We start from the raw sequence: 23,360 nt of genomic DNA on the forward strand, positions 1-23,360 counted from the left end.
GGCCCTTGTTGCCTGAAGATAAGAAGACTGCAAGCAACTAGGGGGTCTTGATGTCTAGAAGAAGAGAAGATATTTACAAACATGGACATTTGGAATTACAAATTATTTGGGACATGGTTTTTAAACACATTTGGATTAAAAGCTGCTGACAAAAGAGGAAGAATTCCGATCAGTAAATATATTGGGGTTTTAGTATTTATAATTAATGTATGTGGCATGAATGAGGGTGTTTAGTGTATTTATTGGGGTATTATTATTCTTATTAAAATGTTGTAGTTTAAACAAGGAGTTGCGACTTATTTAACATTTTGTGGGCATGTTGGCAATTGTGGTTCTCCAAGTACCAGCATGTCCTGGCTGCCATGGGTATGCTGGTGCTTGTAGTTATACAAGCATCAGCATGCACAAACTGTTTAGAGCAGCCCGGGCTGGCTGGGACTTGTAGTTCCACAAAACATAATGGCGTCTGTTTGTTTTTTTCCCTTTATTTTCGCCAATATTACCCTACTACCCACAGCCCATGGGAGTAGGAAGAGCCCTAGTGCTTTCAGCACTGGGCTGGTTATTCCTAGAGGGGGCTAGTTTTTTTCAGCGGACCCAACTCCCTAGAGAATCCAGCCCAGCGCTGAATAGCCTGGGGTTGGTTGTCATTATGGCAGAGGGACACCTGCCGCGTGTCCCCCTGCTATAGTGCCACTCACCCAGGCTGGTTTGCCAAGTGCTGGTTGCATGAAAATCGGAGGGATCCCACGCAAATTTTTCCCGATTTTCGCGCAACGAGCAGTAGGCTGGCAGCACTAGGGTTAATAGTGCTCGGATGGAGGGACCTCACACTTTTTTTTTTTTGAACATTTATCTATTTTTAAACTTTTGACATCCGTCGGTACCTGCGGCTCTATAGACAGGCAGTGTAACAGTGATGTGTTTACTAATCACACAGCTGGGAAGCAGCATGTTGTCTATGGGATTTTTAACCTAAACACAGGAGGGTTTGCTAATCACGGGAGTGTTTGAAATCGCAACAAATCGCCAGAAATGACCAGCGATTTTGAAGATCAGAGTAAAAATTGCAGCTTCATATAACTGGCGACTTGGAGACTAAAATCTGCCGCGATTTTAAATTGGTAAAAAAAAATCGGACCTTGATACATTTACCCCCTGGTCTCTTACCTGTGAAATATCAGCTGTAAGCTCTGCAAGCTCCTTCTTATATACATTCTCAAAGTGGAAAACTGTTCACTCCAGATCCACCTGTGTTCTAAAGGACTTGGACTTTCCTTAAGAACAACCTCTTATAGGAGTCTCCAGCGCACCCAGCAGCAATTTTAGGGGGTTGAGTTATCACAGGAAGACATGGGCAAACGCTAAGCTTATGTTCCTATTTGTATTTGCCTAGAGTACATATTAATGTATGGATCACTTTTCTCAGCTTCTATAAGAGTTATATATACTATGTGACCTTACAGTTTAGCCTGTCCACAGAACCATTGTTTCGGTCTATACAATAATTACCTTATTTTCTCTTAATGCCACCCTACCAATCTTAAGCTGCTCACACAATTCAATCAAATTGACTGACTATTGTAAAGTGTTTGGACTCTTCCTATTTTGACCCAGCAGTGTAAAGCAAGCAAATCATTACAGTTAAGTTCCTTTTCTTGAATACGCCATCCAGTAATGGGTTAGCTCCTTAGTCAGCTGAGTAGACGCAGAGAAAATACACCCCATAAGACTGCCATGGAGTATCCAAGGAAAATAAATTAATTGGTAATCATTTGCTTGTTTCCTGTACACTCCATGGCAGCCATCCACTAATAACATGTACCCAAGCATTATATGACACAGAGGGAGATTGCTCATAACAGCACAAATGCAAATAGTTTTACTGAATAACTATTTGACAGATATCCCTTCCAAACTGATCATCTGCAGATGTCACATCCAGAATATAATGTTAATGATAAGGTTTTGATGGTGCTTGCCTTTGATGAGATCCTACAGTAAGAACAAATAGTTAATCAGATGTCTACACTAGGAGCTTGAATCCTTCCTTGTGTAAAGCCCATTTTCCTGGATGTACTTAATATGGACTGAGATAATTTGCTATCTTGTTGTCTTTGCCCAATACATGCAATGCAGTGAGGAATATCAAATTATTTTTTGCCCAAAACATAATTATGGATACTTCTGCCACCATGGTCCTGTTTCTTGTGCCACCTTGTTGATTTAAATAAGCAACAACTGTCTGATTGTCTTACTTTGAAATGTCTATGTTTTAAGAGTAGAAAATGCTGAATTGCATGCAATATTGCCCTAATTTCTAGAATATTGAAGGCAGATGTCCTTCGTTCTGTAGCCATACTCTTTTGTATTAGAACTCAAATCTCTTGAGCTGGAGTCTGTGGTCATCACTGCCCATTCTGGTTTCCGAGATAAAGTCCATTACTTATTTTTTTTCGAACTTTATTTGTAGATTCCATCACACAGTACACAAACTCAGAAAAATAAACATTTTGGGCCAAAAGAACTGGCAATTTAAGTCAGAGCATGTAATATCCAGGATAGGAAAAAAAAATACACAGTAGGATCATGGACTGATAATACACTAAGGTTATTGGCCAAACAAAAGTACAGATAGAACTATCTCTACAGGAAAAATATAGGAGTGTGATGTTATTTTTTGGGGGAGGGAGGTAAGGGAAGAAGGGGAAAGGGTCAGGGATGGAGGAAGGGGATACCCGAGATCTATCACTGGGCCCCGGTGATAGGGTGGCACTTAAAAGGAAATAGAATGTTAAACTATACAACAATCAAACCAATTACCTGGATATATTTATAGGAAGAGGGCCGAGGCATCCTGGGTATGAGTGTTGGAAGAGTGAGAAGCATAGGAGCCAGGGTAAATAAATCAATCACACAAAATTTGGGAAAATTACGAAGATATTTTTTCCACGAATACCAGATACCAAAATTTATTTAGAAATTGCTGTTTAGAAGGAGAATCTGGGCTTGCAACCAAACACCTGGCCATATTGAGGATCTGTACAAATAGTTTACAGATAGTGATAGTGTTGATCAAGAACATCCATCAGGGAACCCAGGAGGCAAGACCAGGGGCATTTACTAATCAGAGCTGTAGTAAGATCACTGATAAGGGAAGCCGCATCATTCCAAAACAGAGCAATTTTTGGGCAGGACCACCAGATATGGAGGAATGACCCCTGCTCCCCACAACTCCTCCAACACAGATCCAAAGTGGCACTATATATCCTTTTCAGCCTTGTATGAACCAGATACCATCGAAAGTATATTTTATAGGCATTTTCTTTTATCAAAGATGAAATAGAGGCTTTAGAGACTCTTTTCATAATTGTCGTCCAACTATCCTCCTCTGGTGGTCTGCCCAAATCACCCTCCGATTTAAGTTCATGCGCAGTGGTCTGTTTTAGAGGTGATGAGATTATATAGGATGGAAATAACACCCCTCTGAAGGGGATAGTGAACACACAGAGACTCTAGGGGAGTTAGAGGCCTCGTTATATCAGCATACAAAGCGAATCTACATAATGTCTTACCTGCAGATTTGGAAATGAGCCGATAGATGGGAAATCAATTTCTCCCTTAGAGTCATCACAGGGATGCATTGGTCAAAAGCAAGAACATCTCCAACTACCCTGACTTCTCTGTCCTGCCATGGCAAAAAGCAGGGAAGATATTGCCCAGGAGGGAAGTCTGGATTATCCCAGAGATGCTTTATTGGGAATGGGACAGAATTAGTTTCAATATTAAATTTACAGTGGTCCCAGATCGTACAGGTAAATGAAGTGACTGAATGTAATCTTATCAGAGGAGGTCTACCACCTGCTGGGATGCCCAAGAACAACATCCTGCACTAGGAGGATTCCAGATCTATCCATCTCGGACCATGTCCTCTTGTAAACCAAATGAGTAGCAATATAATGAAGGCGAACATCTGGAAAACCCTGACCTCTATTAAATGTGGCTCTATGCAGATTGGTGAAACTGGTGCTCGGGGGCTTGTATTGTCATGCAAATTGAGAAAACCCTGACGAGTGCCGTTAGAAATTGGAATTGAGGACGAACGTACTCCATTTACCAAGACCCTGTCCGAGGGGCCTGAAAACAAGGCCCGGTTCCCCTGTAGAAAATTGCCATCAAAGCCAAATCACTTAAGGATTTCTATCAAAAACAGCCAACTAATGTGGTCAAAGGCTGTCTCTGTGTCCAGAGAAAGCACTAGGGAATTAATACAAAGGATGAGGCTGATGACTCGTCTAGTATTCACTCAATGGTCTTTTAATTTTGGATCTTGCCACCAGATAATTATTTGTAATCTTGATGGGGTGATTTAGGGATGTGTAACTGTGATCCCACTGCTTATGTCCAATTGGAAATCTCTCATATGCCACTTTTCCCAAGGAAGAATGCCTATTGTGGACAAGAACATTCCTAGGAGAGTTTCTTATTGGCACCCTTTAGATCAGGCCTGTCCAACCTGCGGCCCTCCAGGTGTTGTGAAACTACAAGTCCCAGCATGCCCTTCCAGCTATCAACTGGTTGTCTACCGGCAAAGCATGCTGGGGCTTGTAGTTTCACAAACACCTGGAGGGCCGCAGATGGGACAGGCCTGCTTTAGATGATATATCCTTTCCTCTCTGGGTGCACAAACCCATGGGCCCTGCGTGTTGGGCATGCGCTTTTGTACGGAATTTGCGGAGAATGTTGGTCACCAATATACTCCTGAAGAAGCACAAACCAATCATGGGTGAAACAAGTACAAAAAACATATATAGAACTTCAGAAAAGGGAGTCCAAATCAGACCCTTCTAGGTGACTCACATTGAACTACCATTGATTGCAGATTTATAGGGTTGCTACATGGAGAACTCAGAAATTAACTTCAATTTGTTGATCTTGTTATCTTACTCATGTTATACTTTCCAATTTTAACATTACATTTTGAATGATTAAATATGAATATATGTTCATATATCTTGAGAAGTGATATTTGAATAGTGATCCTTGTCAGCAATCATCCTGGCTTCTGAATTAATGGATTTCGTTTATGTGGCTCTTCCCAGATGCTTTTACAGTATTTGAAGCACCATTCAGGTGCAGATACAACACACATGTAAAGCTAAAATATGTATCAAGTGAGGATTTAAGTAACAGATTTACTTTTGGCATGGTTTTGCCAATTAATGCTTTGATGTACATTCGACACAGATATTTGTACATGTTCCACTTTCACACATACTTTTTACTTGCGCCTTGGGTGTTCCTTTCAATGTTACTTGTCTTCCCGAAAAACAGGGACTTTTTTCCTACTCCTCTATATTGGCAGCACCCAAACTCTATCATAGAGGGAGTGCAGAGAAGAGAACCTTACTATACTGTATAACATGTACTGGATCGTTGTAATCTTACTGACTGGTCTTTCTTGTGAACTAATTGCTTACAGATTTGATCTGATTGTTACATGTGTGACCAGCAGTATTCATATGCAATACTCTTTCACAGGAGTAGAGCTTGTTGGGCATTGCCCTGTTGCAGACAAGTCTGACATCATAAAGAGCATCACTCAGATGGATGTAAGACAATATGACACAGTAGCCAAGGGGGAAGCAATTACAACTCCTAAGATTGCTCACATTAGTGCCAATCACACCAACACATCCCTTACACAAAGTAATCGGTACATTCCATGTCTTTTGTTCACATGCAGATGCATTTTTCTGCTTGTCCAACACCAAGAAAGGAGGGCAAAAGAGTCAATTTCAGAAAAACAGGAGGCAAATGTTTGGGATTTGCTTCACCACAATCTCTCAATCTTTTCCTCATTATCCACAGAACAGGTCATGTTTTGTGTATTTCCATGTGTCAAGAAATATGGGATAGTCGCTGACACAACAGACTATATAATATATAGATATATATATATTCTATAAAAAAAAAAAAAAAAAGCAAATGTCTAAATACCTTTATAATACGAAAATAAGTTTTTTTTCCTTTTAGCTATTTTCTGATAACACTGCCCCCAACTCCTTAATAGCACAGTGAAAACTGGGGAGACGTTAGGACTCAGTAAGAAGACAAAACAATTGCAGGTACACCATACAGACATTTAATCCAAGAATAAAATTATACAAATATAGGAATTTATGCAAATCTTATCTTAATACAAAATAGACGACTAGCCTACGTAAAGCCGCTTTAACAAATAAATTGAGTACATATGAGGCTATTTATAAAAAGGCGGACAATAAATGCTCAGCAACCTTAAAATGTACACTATTTATAAACATAATTTTTAACTTAAAAGGGGCCACTGAAATGAATTTTAAAAAAAAAAATTTTGATCCAACCTGATAACACGCACACACTAACATTCATAAATACATATGTAAAATGTTCTCGTAACATGACAGTTTGTGAGATAGTTTACATTAATTCTAATTTCCTATATAGTGGATTAGAAGTTCATGTTTTTTATTGGCTCTTAGGCTGCAAGTGGCTCTGTAGTTTCTTAACTACAGATATTTTATATAAAATGGGTGAATAGTTTTCTATGCACACTAGCCCCTCTAAGGACTCATTCACCGATCATAGTCATGCATGTACTGCAGTTTAACACTGGACACTCCGCATGCATAGTGTATTCAGAACAGAGCAGACATTGGGACCACTGATGTCAATACAGCGAAACGCCGATGCTCCTGCTATCATTACTACCACATGTATTATCCTTTGTAATATGGATGCACTATATAAAGTGCTTTACATTGAGTGTTTAATTACTCACAAAGCCCCGGCCCATTGGAGATTAGTGTCTAAACTCTGAACCACACTCCCACCAAGGTTAATTTTTGCCCCATATGCACCCCCCCACATTCAAAATCCAATCCTGGTTGGCAGCAAAGCTAACCACTGTGCCACCAACACGCATCCTTCCTGGCACTAGTGTTTAGTGGTCATTATATGTGTAGTACTATGGATTCACATGTCTGCTGTTTTCAGTAACTTATACATGGGGTGATTCCAGTGTCAAACTATACCACATGCACAAAGCATGTCTAAGAGGATATTTAAAAGGATCTCTTACAGGTCACCTCAAGTTTTGCATATACATTTCTGAATAATACCAGTGTTTTGTTTTGTTTTTTTAATATATGGCACTTATTGTTATTATTAGATGTGTGGTCCTTTCAATTGATTCTAAAACAAATGGACATAGTTTGTGTGCAAACATGCAATTCAGTGCATATTGACTTACAGATATGCATTGTCGGGGATGTAATGATTCGCAAAATATTTGCCAAACACATGTATTACATTTTTTTTATGTGTTCTGCATTGTACCCCCGCCCTCTAAATAAAAGCAAGAATAGATTCGCCATAAATGGGAATACAGAAAGATTTCTGCAGGTGGATGGGGAGAGTCTAGCTCACACCCAGGTGTCAAATATGCAATTTAATATTTGCATAGACTCCAATGTGACTGAACCAACGATGACAACCAAAAACAAATTTAATTACTTAACAAATGGGTTTTTCTAAATATCCATGATGGATGTCCTAGCCCCCATTGTCCCGATGATGCCAGGAGACGTTTGGTTCAGTTCCTACTGAATGCTGTAGGAGTCTATTGTGGAAGCACATAACACTTCTTCATTTAGTATGACGATCCTGTGACCTCACACGGTGATGTGATCTAGGTCTCCTGTACAAGCCTGCGCTCATAGACCAAAGTAAACTGGGACTAACAGCTATCTCGTGTTCTTATACTGAGGTGAAGCAGCCAGTTCAGGTTGGGGGAAAATGAACATGGGGGCAGTCTTTTACTGGTGACAACACAGACTCCTTTCTAGTTAATCAGTGGGCTGCAAAAACCTTCAGCCAAAAATAGAGCTGGCACTAGAGCAGGTAGACATGTTCACCTAGATGACGTTGCACTTACTGCATGAAAGTAACCTGCAGCCAGCAACAACCTCTCCTGTGGTGCAGCTTCTATATTTTACGGGTTACCAGAGGGGCAACCTCATAACTTAATCATGTTCACTTGAAATAATTGAACATTAGCTCATATGTGTTATCCAGCTGAATGGTACAGACTAGAGAATAAACTTCAGGCCACTGATCACTTTACAAGAGGAGGCGGCATTGTGTGTACCCTCCCTCATAGACAGCCAACATTGTTGACAAACTAAATAAAATTACATTCTTAGTTTGTGACTGTAGACCAAACATTTTCTCTTTAAATAAACAGAGCAAAAACAATACTTCAAAATGACACAATAATCCTGGAACAAGCAGGAAATATCTACACTGGTACTGTACATACGATTCTGTACACAAAATACACAGTCCCCTGCTTCCTCTTTCCAAAGTCCCGTAACAGTCCTTCCACTAGGAGGGGAATTTATTAATTATATACAGAAATGATAAAAAAAACAAAAGACAAAACTTAATACGCAGCGGAGGAGACCAGGGTACTTGATGACTTTGCCACAGTCTTTAAATAGGGGAGTGAGGGAGAAACGTGTCCGGGTAAGCAGCAGTCACTTGGGCGAGAGGTCATCCAGTGATATGAACGAGGAGCAGGAGTTGGAACAGGCCACGGGGGAGTCGGTCACACAGCCCTCCTTGGAGGCAGAATCAGAGGAGGAGCAGATGCTACTGCTGCTATCAAGGTCTGATGATATGCTGCAAAATTATGGAGAAACAGTAGTGAGAGAATGGCGGAACATGGTAAAAACTGTATAACTGCTGGCAGATCTTCCCTGATGGCTACTCATCTAACAAAGTTTGGTGTTCTGCAACATTGCTGGGACACCAGCCTAAAAACATTCATTTTATTCTATATTTGGATAGTTAGGTTGCATCCCAAGTGTTGCTAAATATCTAAAAAGTATTGGAACCAGGAGGCAAACATCACAGGTCACTTTACAAACACAAACGTATCCTTACCAACTGAAGTGTGACAGGTGTGTGCTGTCAGGTGACAGCATGGTGGTGGTTCCTTGAAACAATCTCTTTGGTTGGCTTTCTATTTCCATTTCAACTGAAAATTTAAAGAGAGAATGTTTGTAGTTATACAGGAGATAACAGCAAGGTTCAACATTATCCTGTACCAGTGCGCAGATACAGAATTACGACGGTGTAGGAGTAATATACTACCACTCAGTCAGTACTTCATGACTGGCAGCCCTGATGACTCCTTACATGCTTTCTCTAGCATGATCTAGACACATTGCTGCACCATGGAATGGAGCGCAAGAGTAACATCTGTCATGCACACGTGTAATACAGTCTGCACGGAGGACAGAAGCCGTTTATATAAACTAGGGATGTGCACCGGCCACTTTTGGTGTCTCGTGTTTTGGATTCGGATTTGCTTGAGGTTTTGGGTTCGGATTTGTTTCGCAAAACACCTGACGAAAGGTTTTGGTTCCGATTTATTTAGCAAAAAACAGTTTTGTGTTTTTTTTTTCACTCCTACGCTATTATTAACCTCAATAACAATCATTTCCACTAATTTCCAGTCTATTCTGAACACCTCACAATATTGTTTTTAGGCCAAAAGGTCGCACTGAGGTAGCTTGAGCACATAATGCCCAAAAAAAGAGGTACAAGATGGAATTGTTCTGGGCCCTCCCTCCCACCCCTCGCGAGATTGGACGCGAGACTTGGACGACAGAGCCTCGTTTTCATTTTTTTGCCCGCCGGAAATATCCGAACAGTGCTCGGATCCCGTTCGGATCCGCTCTGTTCGGGTGGGCTCGGATTAGCGGAATCTGAGCCCGCTCATCTCTAATATAAACCGGGGATATTCAGGACAGATAATACCGTACCTTTTCTCTTGATGGGACCAAGTGCACTCGGACGTATACAGTTGATAGGACTCTGGCTCCTCCTGCTAGTGGAAAGGATCAAAAATGTAAAGCTTTAGGGGAAAAAAAAGAAAGTATTTTTGGCTTACATGTTTATGGAAAACAACTGGAAGAGAGGACTACTGGGTAATTTCTCTTCCTTTACAGGAGGTGGCATTTTAACTAAGCTCAACATACTAAAAAAAAGAGGGGGGAAAATGTTTTTTTTTTTTAAAGAACTGTCTTTACAGAAGATTGATGCTTTAGAAATCCATGACAGAAGCAGTAGAACTAATCATGGACAGTGTATGGATCAGATCGCTAGTTCTACTAATAAAGACATTTGGAAAGTTTACAGAAATTATCCTTTTCTTTTACGTTCCTTAAAATCATCATTAAATAAGTGTATACAAGATTGAACTACACGTTTCCAGACCTGGAACCAAATGTGCATGCCCCAGCCTGTGTCTATCCAGGGAATTTATTTTTTGACTAGACAGCAACTGCCCTATAGGGTTAGCACAGGACAATGTTGCCTGTATGCTTATCTGTGCTCCTAGTCAATAACAGAGTGCCTTTTACACTCTGTTCCCCAACTTAGACAATGCCAATTGGTAGCTCAATAGCGGTCCACTTATCCAAACAAACTGATAGCAATGGTCTTAAAAAGGGCAAGCCAATGCAGAAACTACCCAGAATTAATCACACACCAAATAGCTTAGGGGACCAGAAAAAAAGAATTGATGTTTTGGTCCTTACACTGGAACTTTATCACCAACAAGTGATATATACACACACACACACACACACACACACACACACACACACCAGTATTCTGATCACATGACCTTCTGTATGACTGCGCATAAAGAAATGTGCACTCACATATGGAACAGCAATTTATCAGAATGCAGATATGTAAGAAAGGTGTGGTTACGTAGGGAAATGTTATCACACAACACAGACTTACTGTCAGTAATGTAACTGAAGATAACTAAGCTCTGCCGGAAATGGCTCAGCACCAAATGCTAACAAAATGGTTGAATAAATCCTGCAATTTGCTTCTTTATGCAAGAGAAGGTGTTTAAAGGACCACTAAACTAAAGCAACATATTGTAAAGAAAATAAACCACAACGGATCCCCAGAGTAAATTAGCAAATGTGTCAAACTACAACAGATAGTAGTATATACATTTAACGGAGTAGTTTAGTAATAATAATAAGCAATGTAGGGGTAATATACTACCACTCAGCCTGTACTTAAAAGGCTGGCAGCCCTGATTACCCCTTGTGATTATATTGCATGTACAGAGAAGATGTGCCCTATGGGAATAGAGGGCACATTAATAATCCAACATGCACAATCCAAGCCTGGTTCCTCTATTAGACCACACATTATACCAAACGACCCCTCTCCTCCCACAGAACACACTACTGACCCACAAGTCTGGAAAGACGGAGAGAAACTGGAAGCCAAGTTCTGAAATATATGTCCACTTTATCACTTATAAAATGGTCATAAAATTGCACCACGGAAGGGAATGTTTGGGGCTTTTTTTTGTTTGTCTTTTTAAATGTGGTCCTGTTGCTATAAGATCTAAAATGTATATTTTTAGTCTAATGTGTGGGCAGCCACTATAGACGCTGTTCGTATTGCTTTTTATGTAATTGGAAAGAAAACCAAAAAAAGACAGAGCCATCATGTTTCCATTTTTAGAGGCAAAACATATGGCATGTGTCTTATTGACACAGTAGCTACAGACGTGTGCTTTATGCACATTTTAAGACAGGGACACAAAGCCTCTGTAATGAGATAGATATATGTATATACCAAAAAGGTTTATCATTCTGCAAGCATTCACCAAAGCACTGTGTCATACTTACGCTGTGAATCGTCTTGTAGGACTGGGGACAGGGCTGGGAGGTAAGCCATTACTGCTCAAACACATTTGTAGAGAAGGAGAGAAGCATTGCTGTGGGGGACAAAGTAATAATTATGTCCCCAGATCTGTTGTGGCATTAACCTTTCATATTCACGTAGACCTAGCTTTATATGAAAAGGCTTCATCATAAACCATTGTGCTGGTTCTACAGGGCTACAGAGCTGATCAGACATTCTCAATGCTAAAGACATACCCACATCAGAAGTGCTGGTTCAATTGATTATTAATGTAGGGGTAATATACTACCACTCAGCCTGTACTTAAAAGGCTGGCAGCCCTGATTACCCCTTGTGATTATATTGCATGTACAGAGAAGATGTGACCTATGGGAATAGAGGGCACAATAATAATCCAACATGCACATCCTGAACCACAATTAGAGTCCATGTCATACCAGATGCCCCCATTTCGCCCGCAGAAGATAATATAATATTGACCCCCAAGAATGGAAGGGAGCTCTGAAATATAAGTGGCCGCTTTAGTATAAGAATTTACTGTAAAACCATAGTGGTAATTAATAGTAGTAATTTAATCTTCTAAATTACCTTCCCTATTCCTCTGGTAGGTGACGGAGCTGGTGACACGGGGACAAAATCAACACGTTTTGGGGATGAAGGTTTATCCAGTTTGTCAAAATCATTATCACTCTGTAAAGGAAATGGAAGAAGCAAACAAAGTTTTGAAAGATCAAATAAAAAGTGCAACTTCTTACAAAAAAAATCAAGTATGCAAAAACTGTGCCAAAAGCAATTTTTTATTGAATTAATTTTCAATTTGCAGACAAATATTGATAGGGTCACTTATAACTTAATATCCCTGGTTTAGTCTTATGACGCGGAGCATGTAGATGGACGTGCAATCCTATCTGTATTATCTTTATTCAAACTTATAAACAGCTAACAAACCTCAATAGTTCTAGGACCTGTTATGGGTCCCTTTAGGAATATGAAAACAGTAAATTTGGAGAGATTTTTCGGCGATCATGTGGTGTCTTAATGGGGTGGGCAACACAGAGGAAACGGGATGTCCAGGGTCAGAAAGGTCAAAGATTTTAACTGACCCCTAGCAAACTAAGTCAAATTGTAAATCAACCTTTACTGAAGAAAAATGGATCACGTGCAATTACATCTTATGCCAAGCTGTGTGGATAGTCTGAAACTCAGGAACACTCCAAAAACATACTAGTAGGTTAATTGGCTGCTATCAAAATTGACCCTAGTCGCTCTCTCTCTCTGTCTGTGTGTATGTTAGGGAATTTAGACTGTAAGCTCCAATGGGGCAGGGACTGATGTGAGTGAGTTCTCTGTACAGCGCTGCGGAATCAGTGGCGCTATATAAATAAATGGTGATGATGAGGTGGTGCAGGGGCTGGCAGACATTCTGGAGGCACATTAAGGCACACCACCGACATGTCTCTAAGCTCTTTAAGAAAACTCAAACCCAGAAGAATAAAATCAATGCCATGCGACAAATTCTGCTGTGAAGAAATAATGTCAGCTCAGTGGGCTTCCTTGAGAAAGGTGGAGGGGAGAGATACATTATTAAAACATAGCTTACTAACTTGGGACTGAGGCTCTCACCAGTGCTGTATGTTGAAAGGGACCATAGATTATCGGCTTAACCCCCTCACGTTGGGACATATTTTAAGACAAGGGACGAGATGTATGTGGATGCAGCTTTGTGTGGTAGTATTTTATATTGGATTTGGTAAAATACATTCAGCCAATGTAAAGACTGAAGCAGTGAAGCATTACAGCATTTTGCAAGGAAAATTAGTTAAGTCACTGCACTGAAAATAGATTGTAGGGGTAGGAGTCTGGATAGGGGGAAGACCAGGAAGGGGATTAGTCAATGTGTAAGATTAGGGGCTAGATTTACTAAGCTGCGGGTTTGAAAAAGTGGGGATGTAGCCTATAGCAACCAATCAGATTCCAGCTTTCATTTATTTAGTACATTCTACAAAATGACAGCTAGAATCTTGGTTGCTATAGGCAACATCCCCACTTTTTCAAACCCGCAGCTTAGTAAATCTAGCCCCAGGAGTGTAATATGAGGAAATGCAAATAGTGCTTATTCTTTTCCAAGAGAAGTGGTATGAAGAGGATAGGGCCCAGTACTGAGCTGCCAACTGATGAGGCTGAGAAGATGTAGACCCAGAGAAACAAACACTAAAGGAGCAGTTTGATAAGTAGGATGAAAAACAGGAGAATGCAGTGTGTGGTTACTAGTGCCATATGCAGTAGAGGTCCAGGAGAGATACACGTGAGCAGTCATCACATCATTGACCACTTTGTGCAGTCTCTGAAGTGTTGGGAAGGACAGTCTGACTGAAGAGGGTCCAATACCTTCCCATGACCTGACCCTACCCCCACTCATCACATCACATTACCTTATCACCATCAGTCAGCATTTAAGTTTCATTTCCTGTACCCTTTACTGTTTAATGTTGAAACCTGCCATAGCAACAACACATCTTTATGATAAAACCAAGCTGCTTTGTTGGGTGTGGTAGGATATATTGGCACTGACTATGTCGACAAACATTTGAACGACAAAAAAATAGCGATGAGTGCGATAGCGATAAGCCTATCATATCAGACAGCCACTGTTTCCGGCAGCTTAATTTATCTCCAGACCTATAATGTGACTTTTACAAACTTCTACACTAAAAAAAGGACGTCACTGGTTACGGCCCTAGAGAAAACTGCGCTTTTAAAGCAGCAATGGCCTGGACCCAACGCCTTTATAATGTAATCCAAGCGTTGGGTCTAGGCCATTGCCGCTTCAAAAGCGCAGTTTTCTCTAGGGCCGTTACCAGCAACGTCCATTTATTAGTGTAGAAGTTTGTAAAAGTCACATTTTAGGTCTGGAGATAAATTAAGCTGCCGGAAACAGTGGCTGTCTGATATGATAGGCTTATCGCTATCGCACTCATCGCTATTTTTTTGTCGTTCAAATGTTTGTCGGCATAGTCAGTGGCGATAATATGACTAACACCGGCTTTGTTATAACGACACACAGACAATCCCTACAGTCAAAGAAGTGCTAACTGCACAGGGAAACAGGGGAAACAGGGACATATTGCAGAAATATTGAGAAAACTGCTTAAAAAAAATCCAATGTCTGTATATTTCTGAAAGTTTTTATTTACTACAGCTATTTTTCTGTCAATCCAACCATTTAAGGTTATTATAGTTAATTCATTTCTCCATTTCAGGTCAAGGTTTTACTTAGTACAGAAACGTTCATACATTCCTTAACATTTTAGATTTTGTAGTAAAAAAAAACAAAAACAAAAAACGGTACAATTTGTTGCTTAGTTTGAACAGATCTAGAAAGATAAATAAAATAAAAATCAGACTCTTACCAAGCTAAAGCTTTCCTCCCAGGATAAGCTCATCTGCATTGCTGTTTGGACCTCACTAATTTGAAAAAGAAAAATAAGCGTTACCACCATCGCAGCACATATCCTCCAGGGAACTTTAGCCTGACGTGGCAAATTAAGGTTATATAATCAACATATAGACATACAGCCATATTTGGATGCTTGATCTGAGACAAAGTCAATTTCAACTTACTGTAATGTGACTTCTTATATTAGCTGTTATACATCAAAGCTAAATACAGCTCATACAAGCAGCAAGTAAAAATGTGTCATACAATTTAATAAAACCACCATTTAATGCCAAGTGTTCATTCCTTCTTAGCGTGTGTTTTAATTAGATCAGTGTTACTCAAGGATGACTTTACCACACACCTACAAAAACAGATAACACTTACCGTTCACGTGCTGTTTCTTGGTTCATTAGATCCGCTCCTTCCTCCTTTAGAAGCCAAAAGAATGATGAACACGTCAGTTAATATTACACCAAGTCATTTAGGATGAGTTACCAATATACACAATTATCAAAAACATTATTTAGTGCAAATCCCTAATGCCTTCTTCATTGTAATTTTAATAATGAACTTAAATTGTATAGGACAGTAAACAAAAATGATGACTAATAACAGAATTATATCAAATGGCAGCAACCCCAATAAGTAGCCAGTATACACGCACATGGGATGTTAAATAAACTCATTGATATCCATGGATAGAATCCCCTGCCATGTTTACAGAGGGGCACGCGCCACATGTACAATAACTACTCCAATATGTGTAATAAATACTGTATTTAGGACCAGGTTTCTAGGCATACTTTGATAGTCTATGCATCTTGTGTCTATGCATCAGACCACTTTGGTCTGATCATCAGGTAGCTATGAACCAAGTAGAGAATCCTCTGCATTTAGACCAAGAGACAACAGCTGCAGCTACAACGCATCTAACCAACGCAGGTACATTGCTTGTAGACGGTTTATTTGAATGGTTAGTCTCTGGTTATGACATAATAAAGAGGTATCCTGGCTACACTGCATCTTCCACCAAACTGTTGCAGAAATAAACATGTAACTGCACTAAAGTGTCTTAATCAACAAGTCCAAGTTTGAAGATTTCAATGGAAACCACAAAACGGATGCTGCAAATTATAATTTTGACATAGCAGCTATAAAAATTCAACAATTTTTACCAAATGTGCTGGAATCGTTTAAGACCTTTTATTGAACAATAGACAGGCCAAAAAAAAAAAAGAAACAAAATAAACAGTTTAAGACTTTTCTTTTTATTGCCCATGGTCTGTTTAGTGCATTTCCACTTCAAGCAGAATGCACCTAAAAGAAGCGGTCACTGGTCCCTATGAAGAATGACCACAGTTCACTGGACACACCTTTCATACAACATGCACGGATTCCTATGTACTCTATGAAGGATTGCATGCACTGTAGATCTATACTCCAAAGGGATCACTGACCCCAACTTTTGGTGTCCTAGCAGTCTTCCAATGTGGTAGAACACAAATCGGACCACAAACACATCGGTGGGGGGGAGGGGGATGAGCACAGTCTTCAATTTTGTTGAAATGTAAACGTGACTGAGATGTGATACTATACCCTTTTTAGCTGATGCAGTCTGCTGCTTGGAATTCGAACAGGAGATGAGGATGGCACCTGTGCAGAAAGAATGAATGAGCAATTGTACACCAAATTTAGTTCTGCAAAAGGCAATAAGCCTTAATACTACCCTGCTTGAAGTACTAAATCTCTTAAATTGAAGATGACACCAATTAAAATTGGAATTAAATCCTCTATTACAGTTTTGCACTGAAACTCTATAACAGGGGTTTTAAGCCACGCATTTAAACCATTGGAGGCAACAAGTGGCTTCTACACTTGTGGCTCAACTGCTGCCCTCCAGGTCAATCAGATTTTGTCTTTTTTATCGTGTAATAGCAAGCAGAGTGCATGCACACCTCCTGTTCTAATCCATAATGCATTAATCAGCTATTTGGGTTAAGTGAACATGTTACCGATATTGTGAGGTCAGAGAGGAAGACTATAATTATTAATAATATGAGTAAATGCAATGGTGCAGATCCCTTAGTGGTCCATGTGCCACGTGCAAGGTCCTTAAAACCTATCCTGATGTCCAACACTGTATTGAAAGGGATTGAACTGCTCAACTGAATTGGCGGCTGCAGAATAACTGAACAGAAGAGAGTCCCAATATACAAGCCGATCATGTCACACTAAGATACAATCCTGGGACTAACACTTCAGCCAAGCTGTCGTAGTAGGGCCTCACAAGCAATTGCTATAAATATTACGATTGGGACTGGGGTCTCCATCCCCATTAAACAGATAAGCATATACATAAATATATGGCACATGTATTATTTATTAGAGTTGTACTGTTTATTTTATATTTCACCTCCCCCCCCCCCCCCCCCCCAAGTTCAGCTATAGCATCCTCATAACAAACCAGTAAACAGAACTTTCCACACACTGACATTATGTGCATGAGAAACTGTTTGCAACAACAAGCTGAAGAAAGTTTTTCAGCATAAACTGAGGCAAAGTAGCAGGAAGTACAAGACAAAGGGACAGTTTCGTAGCCAATTGTCTCTATAAAAGGTGTGAGTTAATAGCTGTACATTGCAAACAGGTTTTACTAATTACTATTAATGCTTTGAATCTTCATGACCAATTCTCACATGCATCTATTCATACATTTAAAAGTAATTAATGTGCACATTATACTGCACTGGCTTTATGCCAGTGATCTCTGTGAAGGTGAGAAGCGATGTGCTGTATATACTGGAAGCATTGACAAGAATAACAAAAATTGCTTTGGTCCCATTGTCTTAAGAAAAAAATGGGTTAGTGAGGGAGAACCTGTCTATTGGGGACATTTATTTTCTTTAAAAAAAACAAAAACAAGTACAGGCCAGCAGAAATATAATGGGGGCGCAGGGGGGAATGCCATATTGCACTCACAGTATAATACTGCATTGGTCTCAATCTGTCTATCCATCGCTGCCCCCAAAATCTGATGCTCCCAAAGAATATTTTATATGCTAAGCTCTCCAGAACTGTGCTGGGCACACCTGTGTTTCTCCACTGCTGCCTACTAGTCTAGAAGCAGTACACGGAAATGAATGGGCTTTGCCCTGCAGAAAACACACACACACACACACTAATATATATATATATATATATATATATATATATATATATATATATATATATATATATATATATATATATATATACACACATACACACTAAAAAAATTAGTATGAGCCTAATATTTTAGATAAAGGTTATCTAGTGTTCATGAAACGCCAACATATTACCCAGCATTGTAAAAAAAAAAAGGTATCACCTACATACATGTACAAAGTAAAACAGGACACTGCTTGTGAGAACATGCACTCTATATGAATAGTTAGTACTTCATCACATGTTCTATTCCATATTTAAGTTCACTGTACATCAAAAAAGTAAACAAGTCAGAACATCAGCAAATGTGCGGTTACAGAAATCTAACCTGTCTTACCAGGCTCTGTCGGTTAACTACAGTAGTGCTGTTCCTTCGTGCCCGGACTATGTAGGGTTGAAATACCTGCGAGTGATCACTGAGGGGAAAGGGGGAGGGAGGGAACACCTTTTAGATAGGAGAAGTAGCATAATACATTAAACAAAGCATCCGTAGGATATTTAAAATAAATGTGTCTCTCTATACAATATATATCTCCCTCCAAATGTAAGCCCCTAACATAATTAGTTATTGCACACAATGCACAGTGTATGTTCTCCTGGTAAAAGTCATCTTCCAGGAAGTAGAATAACTGGCTTCTGATTAAATGAACCTGTGTGTGAGATTAAATGTTCTCTGTAAAGCTCTTCATAATATGTAAGCACAATATCAAATAACTATTAATAAATATATGTATTGATCAAGCCCTGTAGGCCAATCTCCACGTCACAGCATCCAGTAGAAAGATAACAGGCAAACAAGAAAGATCTCCATTGCCACAGTCTGACTTCATGTGGTACTGCAACCACTGTGCATTAAAGGAGATTTGTTGTTGCACTCAATCTTTCCATAGTTGCCAATTCTGTCTAGAATTAGTAGTAGAATTGTACTTTACATTTTAAACATTCATATTATGGTTTTGTTTGGCTTGTATTAAATTTTGTCTTTGAGACCCGCACAGGAGACACTTTCTTAGTACCAAGATGAGGTTGATGCAACAGCTGACTACAGAAAATGCTCCATAAACAATAAGACATCTATATGAAACATATGATGTAATACTGCTACAGAAATGCTTTACATTACAAATTAATTAACACATTTAAAATACCAAGTGTTGATCGCTACTGTGGTATTAATACAAGGCAAATGGAGGGAATACAGAAAGAACAATGGAGAAAACGCATTTACTTATCTATAGTTGTATACACAAGTCTATGTAGGAATACAACAGCAATAATTTTGTTTCACAGAATTAGTACACAAATATTGAAATTCAGTGTACATCTGCAAGATGATGGTCAGAGCTGACAATACTGCAGAGTAGATAGATGTACAGTGTACAACATTGGTTACCTTACTAGTGAATTCCCTAATAGAAACTAGTATTACAAGGCCCCTACCCACACTGCGGTCTGGGACCTCACTTATACTTATTATCTAGAAGATGAGACTAGTACCCCCTACCCCTATATACAGCATGATCTCAGGACCCCCTATATACAGCATGATCTCAGGACCCCCTATATACAGCATGATCTCACGACCCCCTATATACAGCATGATCTCACGACCCCCTATATACAGCATGATCTCACGACCCCCTATATACAGCATGATCTCACGACCCCCTATATACAGCATGATCTCACGACCCCCCTATATACAGCATGATCTCACGACCCCCTATATACAGCATGATCTCACGACCCCCCTATATACAGCATGATCTCACAACCCCCCTATATACAGCATGATCTCACAACCCCCTATATACAGCATGATCTCACGACCCCCCTATATACAGCATGATCTCACGACCCCCTATATACAGCATGATCTCACGACCCCCCTATATACAGCATGATCTCACGACCCCCTATATACAGCATGATCTCACGACCCCCTATATACAGCATGATCTCACGACCCCCCTATATACAGCATGATCTCACGACCCCCCTATATACAGCATGATCTCACGACCCCCTATATACAGCATGATCTCACGACCCCCTGCACCCCAAATATCCAGCTCACAGCAGTACAATGTGCCCCTATGTCCCTTAGTACAGGAAGCCCGCACCCCAGAGACCCCTCTCACCTCAGCCCATTAATGTGGGGGGCACTGTTGGATCTCCTCAGGCCTCCATCACTCGGCACCTCCACGTCCAGCTCCATTTTCTCCTGAGCCATGATGTTAGCGATGCGCCCCCTGGGGTAAGTGCGGATTCCTCCTGTCCTCAATGCCTCATCCCTGCTTCAAGCCCCTATAGAGGTGATGGGCATTTCCGAAGCCAATGTTCCATGACCTACAGGCGGACTGCAATCTGTACTGTGCTCCCCACCTCCCGCCGCCCTCCTCTGTATGTGAGGCCGAGGCCCCGGTACAGCTCAGGCCCAGCACAATCAGTACAGCCCCCTTCTGCGCATGCGCCGCTCATACGAGAGCCCAGGGCTTGCTGACTATAGGGGGCTGCAGAGTCCACCCACTCCAACCAAATACATGCATTAGCATACCTATAACACAACATAATGGGATTTAAATAACCACTGTTACAGGCAATCATGTACGGCCATTTAGAAAACCTAGCTAGTTAGACACAGAAACAAAAAGTGTTTTATTCTTACTTATGTAGCAGCTGCCAATTAACTATAACTTCCAGGATGTCCTGACAACTGGCTGACGGAACACAGACTTGTAGCTCTACAACAATAGGTTTCCGAAACAAATTTTCATTATCTATTATTATTACCATTTATTTATATAGCGCCACTAATTCCGCAGCGCTGTACAGAGAACTCGCTCACATCAGTCCTTGCCCCATTGGGGCTTACAGTCTAAATTGCCTAACACACACACACACTTAACCTACCAGCTAAAATGCATTGATATATTACAGGTACACTTTATGTATATGATCTTGACATTACATCCACAATTATTATTACCTGTATTAACTTCTTCAATCAAATTTTATCTGGGTGTAACATGTAATTTCCATGTGTGTCTCTGACATTGTTACCCTTATCACAGGCAAAACTAGGGGGGTTTACCGGTGCCTGGAACCCCCCCCCCTCCAAGCCTAGGGTACTGTATAATTGAGGTGGCTGGACCCTGCCCCCACTTCACACGGCTCAGCTTGAAAAGGGAGAGCTGCGTACACCTAACAATAGTGCATGCAGCATTGCCCATGTATATTGTGTGGATAGGAAGAGTTGAAGAGCAGCCAAGCACTGTCTAATATTATAGACATGTCCTCATGCATGCTGGTCACGCCCACTGGTGGAGTGGTGTGGAAACCCCCCTCTACAAATCCTGCGTTTGCCCCTGCTTATTATCTCTCTACAATCAAGATCTTCTGAGTGTAATATCTGTCTAATTTTCTGTGTGAATGGATCATATAATCCTGTTAAGATTGATTTCTCATTGCAATCTGTCTGGATCATTATACTATCTATAGTTCTCTTATTTTTTGTTTGTTAATGCCCAGTTTTGTTTTACTTCTGGTTTTTGTTCCCAATTGTAAAGCTCTGTGGAGTATGCTGACCAAATATAAAATGAATAATAATATCATGGGAGTTGTTTATCAACAACAGAGACTATACATATACTATATAATTTCATTGTTTGCCCTTTTAATACTTTATATTGTTTTGGTTGTCAGTGTTTTTTTGTACGTGGTGCGTGAAAATTTGTGTCATTGTTTTGTGGTGAGTTTTTAGCGGCTTTTATATAAAAAAAATGGTGAGAGTCAGGAGAGGGAGGAGAAAAGATAAAAAATGGTCTCTGTAGTCTGTACAGGATATATTATTTTCAAATTACCTCTATGCTTAAAAAAATATATCAGAAAATCTGTGATGCTGTTGGTATATATAACAGGGGATAGAACATTGTAAAATGATATACAGCAACTGTAAAAGGCATGTAAAAGAAAAAATAACAAAAAAAAAAGAAAACATTTAAAGGCTGTGTCCCGCCATCCTGATCGGGACAGCGTTGTCTCAATCGGTGGGATATTAGGGAGGTATTGTATTTTCACAGCTGCTCTGCATGATTAATGTTTTGGAGGGGAGAGGAGGAGTGAACAGACAGCCTAGTACTTCAGTTGCTAGCTGCTCCCAGTCCCGGACATTGTGTGACATCACACTGTCAGACACAGCGCGCAGAGCGAGCCGAGGAGCACTATATCTTACGAGATTAGGTAATTTTGCGAGACTAAGATCTTCTCTGCTCACTCTACAGAACATTTCCACTCTGATGAATGTCAGCGACACCAACACAGCGTAGGGAAGTTCTCCCAGCGTAGGGTGCGGGTGTCATAATATGTCTGGGGCAGGGGTGTCGTGATGTGTCGGGGGGGTTGTGATGATGTGTTGAGGGGGTATTGTGATGTGTATGGGGGGAGTGGTGTGATTTGGTTGGGGAATGATGTTAAATTACTCAGTTTGGTGTGATGGGGCTGGGGGGTAACGTGATGTGGCAGGGGAAGGCATGATGTGACTTGGGAGGGTGGAATTTGGTTTGGGGTGGCGTGATGTGGCTGAGGGAGGCGTGTATCAGACACTGTGCCTCTGCTTCCGCACAGGGATGGGCGCCTGCTCCCTGTGATTCGACCGTGTCTGGTTGGTCAGCAAACAGACGCATAGATCCTGGCCACCGAGCAGGGGCTTCCACGCATGCGCGTCCTGTTGCCAGGTAATGGGGAGACACCCCATTAGGGTGCCAGAGTATTGGGTACCACTACTCCAGCGCTGTCTATTATGTTCCAGTGATTGACCTCGGCTTCCTTGTGACCTCACTTCTGCCTTTCCCTACTGGTGTTTTACGGACTCCTGTGTTTGTCTCTGCGTGCCTGACCTCGCTTTTGGATTACTCCTGTATTGTTT

General features: G+C 40.5%; 1 protein-coding gene and 3 non-coding genes across 7 annotated transcripts; all 4 read right to left on the minus strand.

The window, feature by feature from the left end:
* Positions 1 to 6,122: 6,122 nt before the first annotated feature.
* Positions 6,123 to 20,902, minus strand: LOC142102396 (PABIR family member 2-like). 4 transcript variants are annotated; one of them, XM_075187261.1, is made up of 10 exons: positions 20,575 to 20,902; positions 18,771 to 18,849; positions 16,826 to 16,882; positions 15,614 to 15,657; positions 15,201 to 15,255; positions 12,379 to 12,480; positions 11,775 to 11,863; positions 9,873 to 9,934; positions 8,989 to 9,082; positions 6,123 to 8,724 (listed from the first exon to the last, which is right to left on the minus strand). In XM_075187261.1, exons 1-10 carry the CDS (start codon positions 20,664 to 20,666, stop codon positions 8,580 to 8,582), a joined length of 819 nt encoding a protein of 272 aa, XP_075043362.1. In that variant the 5' UTR covers positions 20,667 to 20,902; the 3' UTR covers positions 6,123 to 8,579. The 4 variants fall into 4 exon arrangements, with proteins under 4 accessions (XP_075043362.1, XP_075043361.1, XP_075043364.1 ...); XM_075187260.1 differs by having other exon boundaries at positions 9,873 to 9,937; XM_075187263.1 differs by lacking the exon at positions 16,826 to 16,882.
* Positions 9,177 to 9,317, minus strand: LOC142102665 (small nucleolar RNA U109). Its single transcript, XR_012679317.1, has one exon. It is a non-coding gene; the product is annotated as a small nucleolar RNA U109 (small nucleolar RNA).
* On the minus strand, positions 11,115 to 11,252 carry LOC142102664 (small nucleolar RNA U109). The gene has a single exon (XR_012679316.1). It is a non-coding gene; the product is annotated as a small nucleolar RNA U109 (small nucleolar RNA).
* LOC142102666 (small nucleolar RNA U109) lies at positions 12,058 to 12,195 on the minus strand. Its single transcript, XR_012679318.1, has one exon. It is a non-coding gene; the product is annotated as a small nucleolar RNA U109 (small nucleolar RNA).
* Positions 20,903 to 23,360: the final 2,458 nt, after the last annotated feature.

The sequence above is a fragment of the Mixophyes fleayi genome, chromosome 9, assembly GCF_038048845.1.
Source record: "Mixophyes fleayi isolate aMixFle1 chromosome 9, aMixFle1.hap1, whole genome shotgun sequence".
Lineage (NCBI taxonomy): Eukaryota > Metazoa > Chordata > Amphibia > Anura > Limnodynastidae > Mixophyes > Mixophyes fleayi.

Excerpts from the sequence above, each read along its gene's own strand:
- LOC142102396 (XM_075187260.1), bottom strand. The coding sequence starts at position 20,666 with ATGGCTCAGGAGAAAATGGAGCTGGACGTGGAGGTGCCGAGTGATGGA. Across the intron at positions 9,938-11,774 it reads CCTACAAGACGATTCACAGC|CAGGAGGAGCCAGAGTCCTA; the intron begins GTAAGTATGACA and ends CCTTTCCACTAG. Across the intron at positions 8,725-8,988 it reads CACCTGTCACACTTCAGTTG|CATATCATCAGACCTTGATA; the intron begins GTAAGGATACGT and ends ATAATTTTGCAG.